We start from the raw sequence: 17,573 nt of genomic DNA on the forward strand, positions 1-17,573 counted from the left end.
GATAAATATGAGTTATTGTTTTTGTGAATAGCAAATTTGTTCCTCACTAATGGTAACCAGCAACAAAAAAAAATTAGAAGTCCTATAGCATTTTTTAGGAGAGTTTATTAGGCAAACATACATGCATTACACATACAGGCACACACACACACACACACACACACACACACACACACACACACACACACACACACACACACACACACACACACACACACACACACACACACACACACACACACACACACACAAAGGGTTCTGTCTTTCCAGGTAGGCTACCTTGTTTCCTTGCACCTAAATGAACACATTTCTTGCTTCAAAACATTGAAAGGCTAACACATAATAAAAGTGGACATAGGATAGAAGCCCCAAAACAAATACATATAATTCCCGTGTCTGAGAATGAAATGGATTTCCCCATTTCAGACAGTATAGCCAGTTTCATATAATGGCATGTAAACAAAAGGAATATGTCAGACAGTATTAACAGTATTTTTTCAGAAGATTTCACCTGGCTTGTTTACATCGATTCACCCCTCCACAATTGTCATCTATAAGGAATGCACACACAATCTTCATAAACGAGTTGCAACTTAGAACGTAAATCTATAGTAACAGCGAGGAAAGTGTAAGCATTCGGCCCACCATGACTTTCCCCTGGAAGTGATACCCCAGCAACAAATATGGCTCTGTGACTGTACCCCTGCTGACGTTTTACTATGTAACGGCACCAATGCAGAATTGTTTCGCCAGCATAACTGTCCACAGATCTGTCTCTAAGTGAGAATGGTCAGTTTTCTGTAGGCCTATAGTCTTGGCTGTGGCCAACAGGAATCTGCCTCTTTATATGTTAGCATACAATAAACATACAATGGCCAATGAAAATGTTTCCCCAAATCTCACACATGCTGTTGCCAACAGAAGTGGTTCCCCCATCTCAGACACTGGCTTTGGCCAGTGAGAGTGTTTCCAAAGCACAGTTCATCGAATTCAGTCCCTCCTGCAGTTGCTCGGCCACTGTGCGGACCTTTGAGGCATACATCTTGTCCGTGCTCTTCTTCTGCTTTTCACCGTCACTGATGGAGTAGTACACGTCTGGGAAAACATCAAACTCCTTCAGGATGTCGTCCGTGAGTGTTGTCTTGACACTGGCAGCCTTTCCGCAGCGACTCGCCGCCTCTGCTACGTGTGCCATCCACACAGCCTCTTCACTGGCACCGGTCAGGTCATGTTGCCGGAGCTCTTCCATGCCACTTCGCGCCATCGCCAAACTCTCTTCCAAATCGATCACCTGGTCTCGGTACATCTTCATGATCTCTTCGCTCTTTTTTCGCTCTGCGCCCTTATTCTTCTTCTTCTTCATTGCCGAACTTGCGCCCATGCCGCCAGCGGCCACTGCCACTCCTGTCCCGACCGCCGTGGCAATCAGCGAGATCCCCATGGTGACAGGTGCCAGGGCAATGCCCACCACGGCCGTCACCCCTCCGACGGCACCTCCCGTGCCTCCCCCGATGCCCATCATCTTGTTCTTCTGGCTGGCCTTTTCTAGTTTGCCTGCGATTTCCCTGAGCTCTGAGATGTGCCAGCGAAGCGTGGTCCTGCGCCCGGGCAGCATGGACTGGAAATACGTTAAACTCTTGTGTGCCCGTTGCGCTGTCTGGTTTAACCACCTGCAGGAATGTGCACAGCAACAGCAACACAAATGCGTGCTTAGTTAGAACACACTCACATTCGTAGACACATTCGTACTGTAGTTAGCCTATGGGCTCATGCATTCTGGCACAGGAGAGCGTTTTCACCTACATCCTCACATTCAGATGTGTGAACATGTACATAAAAACATAAAAACTCTCTCTCACACACACACACACACACAGGCACACACGCAGAAAGACACACACACACACACACACACACACACACACACACACACACACACACACACACACACACAAAGTGGATTATCAACAAACAGTTATCAATCCATCTCCTTTAGTTTATATGAATATCATAATCTTTCCACTATGATGTTAATTTGACATGGAGAATTAAACTCCTCAGATTTCACTGTTGAATTTGCCTCACTCAACACAATGATGGAGTTTAACGATATAGACACTGAGAACAGTTGTAGTTTTTAGTTAGATCTATTCACACAATGACTGACTCATTTGATCTGTGGGGATGTCTCTTACTGGATTTTTTCCCCTGCAGTCATAGGTCTGCTGTAGCGTGAGATAGGTGCCAGGTGCACTGGAACACAAATATCACATGTCATTGTTGAAGATTTATCTTCATATTTAATCAATCTACACCTTTAGATGTTCATCAAAAAATTATTATAAATTAATCCAGTAAAACATTATAATTGTAATGCAACTCACTTCCCATCATCTTCCATTTTGACAGATAGGGTGGTTCCTGCTGTGAATAAAACGGGAACACATATATGATGAGTGTCACTTTCACTGGGTGATCTGTTTATCAGTTGACACCAATCATGTTTAGACACTTACCTCCACCTCCCTCTTATCAAAAAGTGGCTCTGATGAGGATCTTGGCAGTGTCACTGGTGAGGATGTTGGCAGTGTCCCAGAAAGTCGAGGCGCTGACTTATAAATAGTTCCTTGTATGCTGCCCTGTGTTAACAGAAATGTGTTAAAAACAACAGAGTTGTGTTGTTTTCAACACATTCGTTTTAAAAGTGTATAGCTAACTGAGTTTAAAGCCTAAATGTAAATGTAGCCTACAAGAAGGGTGTCTAAAGTGCTCACTGTGTTGTTGCCTGTATATGTTTATTCTACCTCATAGCCAGAGTCCCCGGGAAGCACCTCCAGATAGGTCCTACTGTACTCGGACTTCCTTCCCATAGGAGGACTGAAGAAGGGAGAGGTCGCAGAGGGTGTTGGAGGCGGTGGGGGTGAGAAGGTTGGTGGTGGTGGCCGGGCGGGAGCATTACCTGACGACTAAGGTGAAAGAGAAGAGATGACCACCATGTTGTCAAATTGTTGTGTGTAAATTTTATTCAACTCTGTAAAATGTTAAAATTCTTCAATGTTAATAGCTTAAATGTTATTCCACTGCTGTAGTCTCTTTGGGTAAACATGTCCGGTACTTATCTAAGTCTCCTCTAATAGCCATTGTGTTGGCCAAGAGTGCAAGCACAAAATATTTATCATTCCCACCTTCAGGCTGATGACAGGCGTAAGACCGTTATCTCGGTCGGTTTATTGTTTCGCTGTCGTCTGTGCGTATAAGTAAGCTATTTTTAGCCAGTATAGTTTCCTCCTATGTGTCAGAACTTGTGAATAAGTGTGAATCCTGGTATGTGTTTGATAGTCACAAACCTGTTTTTGCAGCTCCGAGGGTGTCTCTGTTGTCTCGTAAATGGCAGATTGGCATGGTAACTGGAACACAGGTTTCTGTTCAGGTTTCCAGATAGGATACACATATGAGTTGTGAAACAGTTCACATTGACAATGTGCTGTGTCATTCAAGCCTTAAGAAAGAGCATGACACTGAAAAAATGCTGTGTCATTCAGAGCTTAGAACACACAGAGAGAGCATGAAGTTGGCAAACAAATTTCTCCTTTAAAGTGGCATACGATGTTGCAGACAATAAGTACCTTGCCATAGAAGAAACAATCTAGAGCTCTTCAGTGTTTGAAAAATGTGTTAAACGTGTTTCTTGTCTTCTCTGAGCTCTTTGTTGAAGCATCTCACCTGCTTTAGAGATGCTGATGGACTGCCAGGCATTTGAGTCGTGTAGCCCAATCTGGGGCCCGGATTGGGACTCCAGTGACAGACAGCACTGTCTCCAGAGGCCTCAGGAGCAGGGCAACCAGGTCGTGGGGCCTGATAGTGTTCGTTCTTGATAGAAACCCAAAGATGTAAAGGTGAGGGAGAGTGTAGGTCATTTATTGTAAAGTTACAGTTTTCTGCAAATGTATTTACCGTGCTTTAGTCATTCCTATGGAGACTACAATGGCAAAGGCACCAACAAATTGAACTGGATCAATAGTTTCATGAAATCAGTTAGATACTGTACCTGTGTAGTGTTAACGTTATTGCTGTTGTTGTCCAGTGAGCCCACTGGTGCTTGATAATGCTGGTCAGCATGAGAGACAGTGCATCTGGGTATGCTGGAAGGGCGCTAAAAAGAGAGAAATATGACTGTGGTGGATGTTGAACTGGGTCCTGATTTCAGAATTGCAATATATACTGTACATACATAGGTTTATAATTTATTTTTGCTGGATTGAGTGTGTGTGCACATGCAAACTACCAGCTGGAAAAATGACCCGACTAAATGGCTGAATATTTATGCAATATACATTTTTGAATTCATATCAGTTGTCCATGAGTTTATTGTCCCAAACCGGAAGTGGACATGATAACCCCCATGCCACTACATTTTTCACAAGTCTGAGAGCTCAACTCCAAATCAAGTCACAAATCCTTAAAATGAATCGAGTACTACTACAAGCCTGGGTGTGACAAACTTAGAGCACACACATATACATTTTGGTTTACTGTAATAGATGCAACAGAACATTAGTGTGCTGAAAATGTAATAAAAAACAGTCTTCAGTGAAACCTCTAAATAATTGTAAAATAATATAATGAAATATAATAAAGATTACATATAATAGCTGTAATTTTTCACAATGAAACTACAATTCCCAGTTACCTCTGGACGTGAGGGTCTATCATAATTGTCCTGGGTCATGGGGGTGAGTGGCAGTCTGTCCAGGGTCCTGAGTTTTGGGGGGATCGGAGGTGGGGTGGGGACTGTCTGATTCTCTGACCACAGTGTGTCGTACTCAACAGGCTGTCAGGACAAATAAAGACAAGTCCTCCTCATGAAGGTTATCAGACAAATGGGCCAGTTTGGCCCACTCTCACACCATTCACACTCACATATTCACATTCTGACTAAAACACAGACACAGGCCTGATTCACCCAGATGTTTCAGCAAATACTCAGTCATTTTTCGACTTGATTCAACGACAGCTCTCAAAAAATAATTTGATTGACTGAAAAGCATTCCATGACTGGCCGAGCACCTATGCCTTCTGCTGTTTTTGCAGTTGACTTGTCATTCTGTTTTGTTAAATGGAAGAGTTTTGCTGACAACAAAATATTTACGCCCTACATTGATGATAAAAAAAAGTTATTTAACAGCATGGTAGTCTACTGTAAGGTGGATGTCCTCTTGCACAGGTGGACATACCTGTTGGGATGTCACGTGCGTTCTTGACACCTGCTCTGATAGTAGAGGTATTTCCTCAGGTGAGGTGTGCGGTGTCGCTGAGGTAGGGCTCTGTGTTCCTGCCGAGATGCGTCTGGTTCTCGGGGAAGGACGAGGCTTCGGAGATGGGGAGGTCAGGGTGCTCTCCGTGGCAACAGAGCCCTGAAAGTGAACATTGGTGCCAATGTTAAAGCAACATTAAAGAATGCGTTACATTAATCAAATGAGTGCGCTCTAGCTAAAAGGCATGCAGAATCTTTGCAAACTCCAATAAGAGCCTTGTTGACACTGATAACAGCTTGCAAACAGCTATACCGTTTCAAGAGAGTTCCATTATCAGGGTCATAGTTGTTCCCACAAAATTTCTGTTTTAACATCATGTTATCTTAATGCAGCGGAAGTGGTTTGGGAACGAAATAAAACGTTCAAGCATCATTTTTGTTTTTTTTGTTGAAAGGGTCTATAGTTGCATGCTGTAAAGGTTTTCCATATACAGTATGTCCATACGTGGAGTGGTGCCATGCTGTGCATGTGGTCTGTCCTCCTCTCACCTCAGACTTCTGTGATTGGGTCCTGTGTGGCCCCGGTGGTCTCCTGGGCACAGATGGTGAATGCGGAGGCCTCAGGGCAGTCTGGGGCGAGGGCCCTAACTCCCTCTCAGTGCTGGAGAATGAAACGGGAGATGGAGCCCGTCCGCCATGGCTGGTGTCGCTCGAGGTGAGAGCGTTGGGGCGCAGGTAGATGTTGCTCTTGGAGGGCACGGCAGGGGGGCAGGCAGGGTGAGGGGAGACAGGGTGGGGGGAGACAGGCCGTGGGCAGACAGGGGGAGGTAAGACAGGGCGGGGGAAGACAGGACGAGGTGAGACAGGACGGGGGGAAACAGGGCGAGGGGAGACAGGATGGTCCAAATCCGCGGAACCCTGCAAGAATTGCATGCATTGAATTGAAATGAGTAAAGGAAAGTACAGTAAATAGGTTTAGTCCACTGCTGCCAATGTATGCAATCCAAACTCAGCTTGTACGGTTTATGCATCCTGATTTATGATTAGCTTTGAATCACTCACAGTGAGTGGCTAGGCGTGTGAATTAAGGCATTGTGCTTTAAGCATAGCACTACACAAATACATCATTCGACAGATCAATCGATTAAGAACACCCATCAGGTCAGCATAACACTTACATAATAAGTGTTGGGTGAATCATGAGTAGCACTTTGATGTGGAGATAAATACTGTGGTGTGGGTGATGACGTAAGTGATGTTGGTGATTGTGGAAAGGGCTGTTGAATAGAAAATGAACATGTACACACACACACACACACACACACACACACACACACACACACACACACACACACACACACACACACACACACACACACACACACACACACACACACACACATTATACAAACAAACAAACAGAGACCATCATGACTTTTGAATACTGTAGATGTCTTCCTCAAAGAAAAACAGAAGTCATGATTCACATTGGATTTACCTTGGGGTTGACTAGAGGCTTGCTGGGAGTTTCAGGGTCTCTAGGTGTCTGATACAGAGACGTTTTTTTAGGCGGGATTGCAGGAGGCTTAATGGGTCTCGACTCGTTTTGGTAAAAGTCCACTCCCTGTGTGGAACAAAGAAAGTGTGCATCAGAATCTGACGTCTCATATGACACAGGTACTGTATGGTACTATTTCTGAATGTTCTGCACTGTCAACAAGTGGCCGGCGATACCCACTGGTTTGACCTGTCGAGTGAGATTTTTTCTCTCTTATCTTTGTGTACGAGTTATGCAATTTGTCTTAGTTGCAGTAGCAAGTCACAGTCACTTTACCCAAACAATACACATAAATGGTTGCCAGTATTACAGGTAGTACAAGTGCATTCATATTTTAAGATCTTAATTAGGTCTTATTCCGACTGGCTTTGTCCCTAGAGTTCCACATCATTAGGCCTAACCCACAAGACCACAATACTTATTTTTTGCTCTTTTTTTTAATCCTGGAAAATTAAATGAAAATCCACTGATTTAAAGCTTGCCTTGACATTTTCAGAGTTTCAGACTTCGGACTTCTCGCTGCATTGCAAGCCAGCCTGAAAGTACAGCATTTTCATGCCACAATTCCTGCACGCATGTGTTACAGTGGCTTCAAATTCTGTGAAACTCTGTAATTACTCAGGCTGAGAGGGCTACTCTCGCTCCAGGGTCGTGTACGTCCACAAAGGCCAAGGTTTGAGTCCTGCCTGATTACATTTTTGACCCCACTGCCCATGCATCATTCTCCTAGCCTACCCACTTACAGTCATCACTGTTGGGTCAATAAAATGCTATAAAACCCAAATAAAGGTCAAATGTAAAATAAGAGAATTGCCCTACTTACCATGTTTTCTGTTGTGTTGCACCTATCCATTAAACATTACATCCTCACAAATGCAAGGAGAGTCAGTCAATGACAACCTGGTGTTTTGGTCTCTGGAGGATGCAGTCTGACCCTGCCACTGAACAGCGTCTCCCACACTGCAAGTGCAAAGAGGACCACGGTGTTCCAGAGGTGGCGCTTAACCAAAACAGCCAATCGAGTAGTCAGGATGTCTTCCTCGTTCTTCTGGTTCAATGCCCGTCTGTTCCGTCTCAGATATAGGGGAATTTCATCCATGGGAAAATGACTGTGTTTAACACACGTCAGAGGACAACAATTGCAGAATTCTGAGAGTGTACAGATTGTTTTGATTTCACCAAGGCTTTGCATCAGTTAAAATACATGACCATTCTAGAGGCTTTGGCATTTGACATCATGGTGACTTATTGTAATTATTCATTGTGTTGTAATTGTAAGACTATATTGCTTTCTCAAACGGGTGGCATCAGTGCAAGAAACCTTTGGCAAACTGGTAACATCAGTGTAACATGTACATGGGGGCATGTTCATGATGAGCCCCCATGTTCATGCCCCCAGAGTGTAGCACTGTAGCAGCCATGGCTCCTCTAGCTGTTGGCTGCAGCAACTTGAGTCAGTACTCTGTGACCAATAGAAACAGAGATCTATGAGAAAAATCACTATAATTCTCCTTCATACCCAACAAAAAAATTCAATTGACCTGATGAAATGTCTTCAGGAGCTTTTGTTTTCTTGTCTGTAATCTTGTCCGACTTGAAAGACTTGACCCACCCCTCAGTTCGATTGACACACAATAGAATTTTTGCTTTTTACCTGATGAGCCTATAAGTACATGTCGCACGCACAAAAACACAATGCATTCATGTCATGCTTCTGGCGACACCCGTTGCAAAGACCGTCACACCTGAGTCATCAATTGTATCATGGTATTTCTAAAACTACATGAAGCATGAAGAAAACAGAGAAAACAGGTCCAAAATGTTACTAATGTTAATGTTGTACTGGTCTCTTTCATGCAAATCTGTAGCAGACAAGGAGTATTGTGTAATTTGAATATTTGATTTTGATATATTTTTTTAGTTTTTTTTAATGTTAGCATGCAATTCATCCTGATATCTAATGTGTTCTGTATTTAGTCTATCTTAAATTGCTTAACATTCTACACAAGAGCACAGTCAACAATGGCAGATATTGAAATTGCAACGCGTATTTATGCCAAAACCAAAGATTGCAGTGCAAAGCAGTGTAAAATGCTCATCATCTGGTGCAAATTATTTTCCATGTCATGAAATATGGAAATAATACTGAGGAATTATTGAGGTGAAGGCTCCACCATTTCTGATTTTATATACATAATATATACTGTGTATATAATATATATATTCCTAAACTTAATCCCACTTGTAAAGTATGTTGAAGACACATTGTAGATTCCTTGAATTTGTCTATAACTTATTAATGTAAAATTTCTTGTCTTGTGACTATTTGGCAGGTGGACTCTTTCAGAGCCAATCAGAATGGAGAACTTATCCTGATTGGTGGAATTGGAACCATGGGAGAGCCCATCATATGTTCTCTTGAACATATAACTGAGCACTGTCCCCCAAAAAGCTTCTTGGAGTTTCCTCCTTAAATCCTTAAAGGAGGAAACCATGGAAGCCTCCTCAAGAGGGACCATGGGCTCGACCTCCGCTACTGATCATCTCTCTGCTCGTACTTCATGCTGCACAGGTCATCAGGTAAGATTGGGACTTCAGTATCATGGCATAGAATAGAGTAGAGGAGAACAGAGTGGAGGGGCTAACCCCAAACTGCCCCCCAGGTGCTGAATTACTGCCCATTGCTCCTACTGTGTGTGGGCTCCGCGTGAAGTCACCAAGTATGTGTGTGTAATGTACAGTATGTGTGTACACTACCCCCAGATGGGTAAAATGCAGACAACAAATTTCCCTACAGGACAAATAAAGTATAACTGAACTTAACTTATCATCTTTGCCCTTTTTCAGCTTACTAACACACTCCACACACTCATTATTATGAAGGTGAGAATGTGGCCATTTAGACAATGTCTTGTATTAGTTTTGCATCTAGTTTTCCTAGTTTTTGATTTCTCATTCTACTGCTCCTGTCGACATGTTGTAGTCACAGTTCTTTACATTTTACCCCCCTCTCTTCCTCAACCACCACATGGTGAGGGGTTGCTAAACCAGTCAGTGTCATCAGGGTCAGGCTATGTCATCAGGAAAAGGGTGAGAAGTTTAATTACACATTGGACATCTTGGACCAGATGGACTGGTTTTGGAGAAACCAAACCAGATATAAAAGCCCCAACGTTTGCCTTTGTGTGTGACTAGACACTGTCCACAAATCGACAGTACTGTGTAGGCCTACTCTGTAACGAACAGGGAAATACAGATGCTGAATACCAAGAAACATGAATAATGTAGCAATGTGACAACACTGATGAAAGTAAGAGGGGAATTTGCTACACTAATGACAGGAGGCCAGGTTAAAAACTACAATGTGAAGCATCCTAATCAGATGAACAGAATAACAATTGTACCACTATGCACTGGATCCTGACAGCGCCATACTTATGGGGCTTTTCCATGGTATCAGCTCAACTCGATTCGACTCAATTTGGGAAACAGGTGTTTGTTTTCCACTGCAACAAAGTACTCCCATAAGCCAGTCGATTGCCATAGCAACGCTGAAGACAACACCTGTAATGACATTAACCTTTTGGTACCGGCTCAGCTAGAACTAGCTTCGAACGTCAACGGATGTGATACCAAAAATAGTACCAGGCACCAGTTTTTGCTAATGGAAAACCAAAAAAAAGCAAGCAGAGTGGAGTTGAGCTGCTACCATGCAGCAAAAAAGCCCAATTACTGCACTTCAAGGAAGAAGTTGAGGAGGAAATTGGAAGAGTCAGAATTCACCTTGAATTCTTCCATCCAAAGAGGTACTTCTATACTCTTTGACCTATCTCTGGCGAGTGAAGAAATTCACCTGGAATATCTCAGCATACACCAATGGAGGACAGAAAGGCGCAAAGTGCTTACACCGCATCTATTTCAACATTCCAATCGATTTGCGGGTCAAGGTTAGATTTATTGCCATGTAGTGTAAGATACACAATAGGAATTCTTTGCAGCCAGGGGAATGGCATTTTATTCATTTTGTCAACTTTATTGGCTAGGCCTTTATAATGTAATGATCCCTTTTCTTGTCTCTCATCCAGAGCTTGTATGGGTGCCTCCCCCACCCCCTTCCTCCAAGTCAAACAGGTATGAAGCCTCAACAGCACTGAGGCCTCAACTTAAAAGTGAAATCCATCATCAGCCAGGATGTGGTTCATGAGTAAACACACTTGCACATATGTACTGTATAATCAAACACACACAGACATGCATCAACACGTTTACACATCCATTAACATCTAACTCTCTCTCTCTCTCTCTCTCTCTCTCTCTCACACACACACACATACGCACACACACACACACACACACACACACACACACACACACATACACACACACTTTATTTGCAGATTGTGCTGGTCACTACAGCAACATCCATCCAATATTAGAATCTATCCATCATTTGTAGTTTGCTGACGTGCAGGTGCCAGACCTACAGTTTACAGGTATTATAGCTAGTGTCCCCCAATCAAGACACAGACATGCAACGGTGTGAGTCTGAATATAAATATCTTGGCATCTGGCTGGATGAGGAACTTACATTTAATCACCACACAGCCAACCTTGTAAAGAAACTGTGACAAACATTGTTTTCTTCTACAGAAACAAAACCAACCTCCTTGTGTGTAGCAAACAAATTGTTGAAGAATATGATCTATAGAAATGCAGCTGCTCCTGGACACAGTCTATATCACTCTGCCCTAAGCTGTATTACTGGTGATAGTTATAGTACTCATTATTGTGCTCTCTATGATAAAATTGTTTGGTCATCTTTAGTAGGAAGAGGAAATAAACATTGGTATTTATTTATCTGCAAAGGTATCAATGGGAAGATACCATGTTGTGTTTCAAATATGCTTGTTTGGAATTCGGGTCTCTATCAGACCAGATCAGATGACTGATGCTCAAGGTTCCTCATATCCATTCTGAGTTGGCCTGAGTTCAGCCTTTTGCTACAGTATGATGCCCCTTCTTCCTGGACCGTTCAGGGGCATGCTCGCATCTGAGGTAGTGCTAGAGGGCAAGCACGCCTTTTTTAAGTGACATCATCGTTATAGAATTTCAGACACAATGTCACAACAACAGTGTGTGCGTCTCTGTCTGTGTTTCTGACAGGATTTCCGTGGGGTGGGACCTCAACCTCCCCCCTGTGGGTGCCAGGCATCGTTACAAACGTTTGCGAAGGGGATCTTTGGCCCAGTCGATGACATCAGTGCTTCTCACACAGCTATTGGGGTGAAGCCCAGTGGGAAATACAGTGCGGTAAGACATAGTCTCTGGTTACCCATAAACTAGGACACGGGTGCACAGTCCTGCTCCTCCCTGCAGCTTGATCTATCTACCTGTCCCTGCTGAGAATCTGCGCAATTATAAACTTCCTTAAAGAGACCCTATGCAACTTTTTCATAGTCATAAAATCGCTTAGAAATTGTTGTTTTGCTTGACTGACCAGTTTCATCGAAAACAGTAATATTTCCTCCCGCAATTTATAAATATATATATAGCCTATATACTGTAAATGTATAAATATACACGCTAAAGCTGTAGGGGAAGCTCTGAAGAGAAATATGCAAGCATAAAACGAGTAAAAACGAAAATCGAAACCGAAACCGGAGATGAAATCGCCAATCCTGCATAGTTTCTCTTTAATCAGATATAGCAGGCTGATCAAGGGGGATAATTTAATATAAGTAACTTTAGATATTGTGCTTGTTAATAATTACAGAAATATATTGCAACATTTAGAAGCCAACCTGGAATAGCACAGTATTAACTTGTCTTCAAAGGAAAATGAAAAACAACTCATAATATACTGTACATGTTGATACAAGTTGTATCATGCAGAATGATTCTATTTCTCCCTAGCACATCCAGAGGCAGACACCAGTGCAAGCTCCGTGTGTGTGTGTGTGTGTGTGTGTGTCTTCTATTCTCACCGCCACAGCCTGCAGTGGGTTCTGAGAGAGACCCTCCTGCACCACTTCTACTACCGCAATCAGGACCATGTGGGCTTTGCCCCACTGAAGAGGCACAACTCTGGACCCAAGTCCCACTTGCCCTCTGGCAGTGCTGCTGATGGTCAGATGATCTTGGAGTGAGGATATTACTGCGCAGAGTCTAAGTGCTCCCAATGTTATTCCGCCACACAATATAGTTATCGCTTTTGCCTGCTTAGAAATGCACCACGTTTTATTTTGTCTCACCATACTTGGTCGTGTGACTACTTGTGTAACTGTATTTTAATAGGGAAAACATGGAGGTGTTTGGTCGCTTCTAACTTCATCTCTGTTTGGATCCTAATGAATGCATTGGGCTAGCAAAATGCTATCAAAGTTGCGCCGTGCGCCAGAGCCAGTGAGTGCACGCATTGAAACGTGAGAGGTATGTACACTCTCAAAAATAGGGGTACTGTTGGGGTACATTTTCGTTCTTTCAAGTACAATTTTGACCCTGTACCTTGTATTGGTACTAATAGGTACCATTTCGGGTACATAAATAATGTACCTTTTCACCAAGGGACCATATTGTACCTATGGGTACAAAAAGCCCATGGACTGTCACTCAGAAGTTGATAGGGGAGGAGATTCTGGAGCAACCGTTATTTTTTCGTCTCACTCTAAGTAATGGAGGAGCAGTTTTCAGCAGAGGATCGGTGTGGGGAAACGTGCTGTGGTGCTGGCATAATCTTTATGGAACAGGAGGCAACGCTATTCAGAGGTAAGATGTAGTTGCAATTTATCGAAATTCAGTTTGTAAATGTTGAATACTGTTAACGGAATCGAATTGTTCGCTTAAAGGCTAACATATATAGCATTCGCTAGCTACGTAGCCCATGTCATGTTAGCTATATTCAGATATTTTGAAACGGTGTTCAAATGCCTTCAGTAATGCATGAGGTAAGGTATAGTTGCAATTTGTCGAAATTCGGGTTTGTAAATATTGAATACTGTTAACTGAGTCAAATTGTTGGCATAATAGGCTGACATTAGCATTCGCTAGCAACGTAGCCTATGTTAGCTATGAATATTTTTAAACGGTGTTCAAACGCCTTCGGTAATGCATGACTATCATGATAGATGTTAAGGAAAGGTATTTTGTGTGTGTTTTATCACTGTTTCCCATTTTAATGTGAAGTTAGTGAATACTGTTGAGTCAAATTGGCTTAAAGGCTAACATTAGCACTCGCTAGTAACCTAACCTTATGAACCAACCTTATGGTTCTGCTAGCTGCTAACGTTAATCCCTCTCACACAGATAACCACCAAGGCAGAATGTTGGCGTGTGGAAGTACCTCTACTCAGAGTGATAGAGAAAACTATGGCTCTGCTTTTACTGAAGGAATGGCTACGTAAGTAACACAACTTGGTCGTTTTTCTTAGTGTATTGATAGTATTTTTCTTATTGATGTTAAATACACATAGAAATGAAAATAATACAGACAATTTTTAGATTGTTTAGTTTGTCCAGGAGAAATTATTGCTTAGGGTCATCTTGTGCTGTTTCATTGTGTCATTTTTTTTAAATTTATATTAATGTATTGCATATGCCATTTCTCTCTCAAACGCATAGCGGAGCGGGCAGCTTTATGAATATAAGGTGAAAAGGATGTATGGAGAAGTTTTGGGAGAGTCAGACAGTCCACGGAACTTGCAATGACTTAGCAATGATCTATGCCAGGTGAGTGGATTGACATACTGTAGTTGCATACATGTGTATTTTACACAATCTGTCTGAGGCTATTTATTTGTGTGGTTGAAAATATCTAATTCTGAGGTTTGTGTTTACATTTTGCTTTCAACAGACGTACAACCCCTGCTGTCATTGGTGATACCACTGCTTGAAAATATGTCAACGTCCTGTAGATCAAGTAAGGTTCCAGTCGAAGTCCTCCTGAAGAATTTGTTGGATTTCTGCCAGTTTTTGATATTGAACTTTAGTGCCTTTTGAGACTCTTGGCTTTTTAATGGCACGCCTCATTCTACCCAAATGGAAGGATTGGAGTGTGTTTATATTGTATATGTTTATAGGCTTGCTAATATTTGCTTAGGCTTTCACATTGTTTTCTGAGATACTACTCAATGATGTCATTGTGACTCATTGTATCACACTTCAAGACACGTATCTTTTACTCAATTAGTGTATGCACTGTGAATCCAAACATGAGAATTCTAAGATTATAGCAACTGCAAAGTTACTGCAAGGACAATGTTAGTTTTGTAAAAACCTTAAGTGACAAGCACAAGATGCGATAGTGCTGGGAGCTTTTCTCTTGTAACATTTTAATGCATTTGTAATGGTGACGGTAAGCAGATACTACATTTTCATCTCATATGTTAGTATTAACATGAACTTAAAAGCATGCAAGGTTTTTTTGTGTGAAGTGGTTAGCTCAAATATTGGTATAATATAGATCAAGGTTATTAATGTTGATCACCTATGGTGCAAGTTAATAATTTTTTTCCCTCTGCATATAAACACAATGTGGAAGCAAAATATTGGAGATCAAACTGTTTTATATTTACACTTACATAAAGAGTTACAACATGTTTTACGTTAATATGCATATTGATTAATGTAAGATACTTTGATGTTTTGATATGAATGTGTTAACTTTTATGTACCTGTATTCATGTGGAGTATTGTGTGTAATATCACAAAGTGATTTTTCTCTCAGAATAAACATTTTAATTTACTTACTGGTTGTGTGAATACATTTCAATTATACCACCTTAAATTTTCACTGGGGTTGTACCCTTAAAGTACAGATTAGTACCTTTTAAGGCTGCTATGCTGTAATGATATACACAGGTACATTTCGGTCATTGCAGGTACACAAGTGTACCTTGATGGGTACAAATGGCTAGGGTACCAAACGGTACCTGCATTAGGGGTACATTATTGTACTTCAAAAGGGTACTGCCCCAGCGACAAGCATTTGTACCGTTTTAGGTACACACTGGTACTTCCATTTCTGAGAGTGTATATCAACTCGTCTTGATTAAGGGAATAACATAGTTTAATATGAAAAAACGGTGAAGTGTTCCTTTAAGGCCGTCGTAAAATCTGCCCCAGAAGCCTTTAGGGTAGAGATGACATAGGGTGCCTCTCATGCAGCGTTTATACGTCCTCCCTCGCTCCTCGATGCCTCGATCCTCACTGATCTACATAAAGAATGATGGGGGGGAAACAATGGGATAGTCTATCCAGTGTTAGTTATAGATCAGTGGGAACGCCCCTCGAGGATCGAGCATCGAGGATCGAGGAGGCATGTTGAGAGGCACCCATGCTGTTGCTCTTGGACAGAAAGAGGCGTTATGATTTAGGTGCAGAGCTGCTGTTAGCAGATGCTGTGTGCAAACTTGTTTCTGGTTGCCTTAATGATGCTTCAAAGCTAATAAAGTTTGAATTCGTACTGGTTGCTTTATCTGTGTTTTGACTCCACGGGAGAAATGTGTAGCTGAAAAACTGTGTTTTTCGTGGGTGAAAAGAAAATATATACCCATTACACTAGATACCTCCCCCATACCAGTTTCCTTTGCATAACACTCTGGTTACACAGCGCCATCTGGTGACAGAAAGGTGAAATTATTCTTCGTCATCTAGTTCAAGGGGGAAATATTGTGTGTGTGTGTGTGTCTGTGTCTGTGTCTGTGTCTGTGTCTTGCCCTGTACTACAATATGGCAAGACCAGCTGTAAAAGCCACCGCAAAACATTTTCATTTGTCAGTTCAGCCATTTTATGTAGACTACAAAGAGAAAAGGGTTTTATTTAACTTGGACTACAAACCTACCAGGAAATCCTACACAAATGATGCAGGGATGCAAATATAACCTTTCGTGACAAATGAATAGTACGTGGACACAAGGGCAGCAAAGGTCAAATAATAATAGATAAATAAATACGCGTGTGTGTGTGTGTGTGTGTGTGTGTGTGTGTGTGTGTGTGTGTGTATGTGGCATGTAACAGCCATTTCAACATACCAGCTAAACCACATGTGAAAACAAACTGTCTTCCTCTTTTTTCATACTTTAAGTCCTTATCATTCAGTTTTTCTCTCTGTCATAGTTTGGGACTTACCGCATGACTCACTTAAATATAAAAAGTAATTAACTCATATACTGAGTTGTCTGGCCACAATAAACAGCTGTAAACCATAGGGCCATTGGGATGACCATGACGACCTGTTCTAAGAGATTTTGGAACTGATTGAGGGGTTTAATGTACAAATGACCTTGGGTGACATAAAAGGCATTTTTTAATAGTAGTAGTAGTAATAAAATCATGGCACCAAAGTTGATGTGGGTTTTCTGTCAGTTACAAGCAAGCAAAACCAATTTACATCTGTCTGCTTGAGGCTAGTCATCACATGACACCTCACTGTAGCCTACTACTCACACAACATTCACATATTCAAAAGAGAGAGAGAGAGAGAGAGAGAGAGAGAAAAAACAAACAATGGGAAAACTCAATTTCTTCAGTCATCAATTAACAATGACAGGACCATTTCAAAGAGAAGATCAGCATACACTTAACATTTATAAACAGAGACATTACTCAAGAGTGATGCTCTATGTAGAGGCAGTAAACAAAGACATGTTGTATAATATATGGAAGAATCATGGCAGAATGGGTTGACTTTTGGTGGGTTACTTTGGTTTGGGTTGGAACGCAAGCCTTCCTTTTCCTGCATTCGGCGGCATGTTTTTTTAGTT

At 41.9% G+C, this 17,573-nt stretch overlaps 1 protein-coding gene and 2 long non-coding RNA genes across 4 annotated transcripts; 2 read left to right on the plus strand and 1 right to left on the minus strand.

Moving 5' to 3' along the window:
• Positions 1-87: 87 nt before the first annotated feature.
• LOC134076491 (uncharacterized) lies at positions 88-7,785 on the minus strand. Of its 2 annotated transcripts, none has more exons than XM_062531577.1 (14): positions 7,636-7,785; positions 6,753-6,878; positions 6,433-6,531; positions 5,804-6,172; positions 5,235-5,414; positions 4,691-4,831; positions 4,049-4,153; positions 3,724-3,870; positions 3,348-3,407; positions 2,805-2,966; positions 2,517-2,639; positions 2,385-2,424; positions 2,196-2,253; positions 88-1,670 (listed from the first exon to the last, which is right to left on the minus strand). In XM_062531577.1, the coding sequence occupies exons 1-14, from the start codon at positions 7,663-7,665 to the stop codon at positions 938-940; spliced, it is 2,373 nt and encodes a 790-aa protein (XP_062387561.1). In that variant the 5' UTR covers positions 7,666-7,785; the 3' UTR covers positions 88-937. The 2 variants fall into 2 exon arrangements, with proteins under 2 accessions (XP_062387561.1, XP_062387560.1); XM_062531576.1 differs by having other exon boundaries at positions 3,348-3,422.
• A 1,364-nt stretch (positions 7,786-9,149) lies between these two features.
• LOC134076492 (uncharacterized) lies at positions 9,150-12,954 on the plus strand. Its single transcript, XR_009938612.1, has 4 exons — positions 9,150-9,392; positions 10,898-10,943; positions 11,976-12,122; positions 12,726-12,954. It is a non-coding gene; the product is annotated as an uncharacterized LOC134076492 (long non-coding RNA).
• Positions 12,955-13,459: 505 nt separating this feature from the next.
• LOC134076054 (uncharacterized) lies at positions 13,460-14,970 on the plus strand. The gene is made up of 4 exons (XR_009938529.1): positions 13,460-13,577; positions 14,115-14,208; positions 14,430-14,537; positions 14,662-14,970. It is a non-coding gene; the product is annotated as an uncharacterized LOC134076054 (long non-coding RNA).
• Positions 14,971-17,573: the final 2,603 nt, after the last annotated feature.

This window comes from Sardina pilchardus, chromosome 3 (assembly GCF_963854185.1).
Source record: "Sardina pilchardus chromosome 3, fSarPil1.1, whole genome shotgun sequence".
Classification (NCBI taxonomy): domain Eukaryota; kingdom Metazoa; phylum Chordata; class Actinopteri; order Clupeiformes; family Clupeidae; genus Sardina; species Sardina pilchardus.

Excerpts from the sequence above, each read along its gene's own strand:
- LOC134076491 (XM_062531576.1), bottom strand. The coding sequence starts at position 7,665 with ATGGATAGGTGCAACACAACAGAAAACATG. Across the intron at positions 4,154-4,690 it reads ATAGACCCTCACGTCCAGAG|CGCCCTTCCAGCATACCCAG; the intron begins GTAACTGGGAAT and ends CTCTCTTTTTAG. Across the intron at positions 2,640-2,804 it reads CCGGGGACTCTGGCTATGAG|GGCAGCATACAAGGAACTAT; the intron begins GTAGAATAAACA and ends CTGTTAACACAG.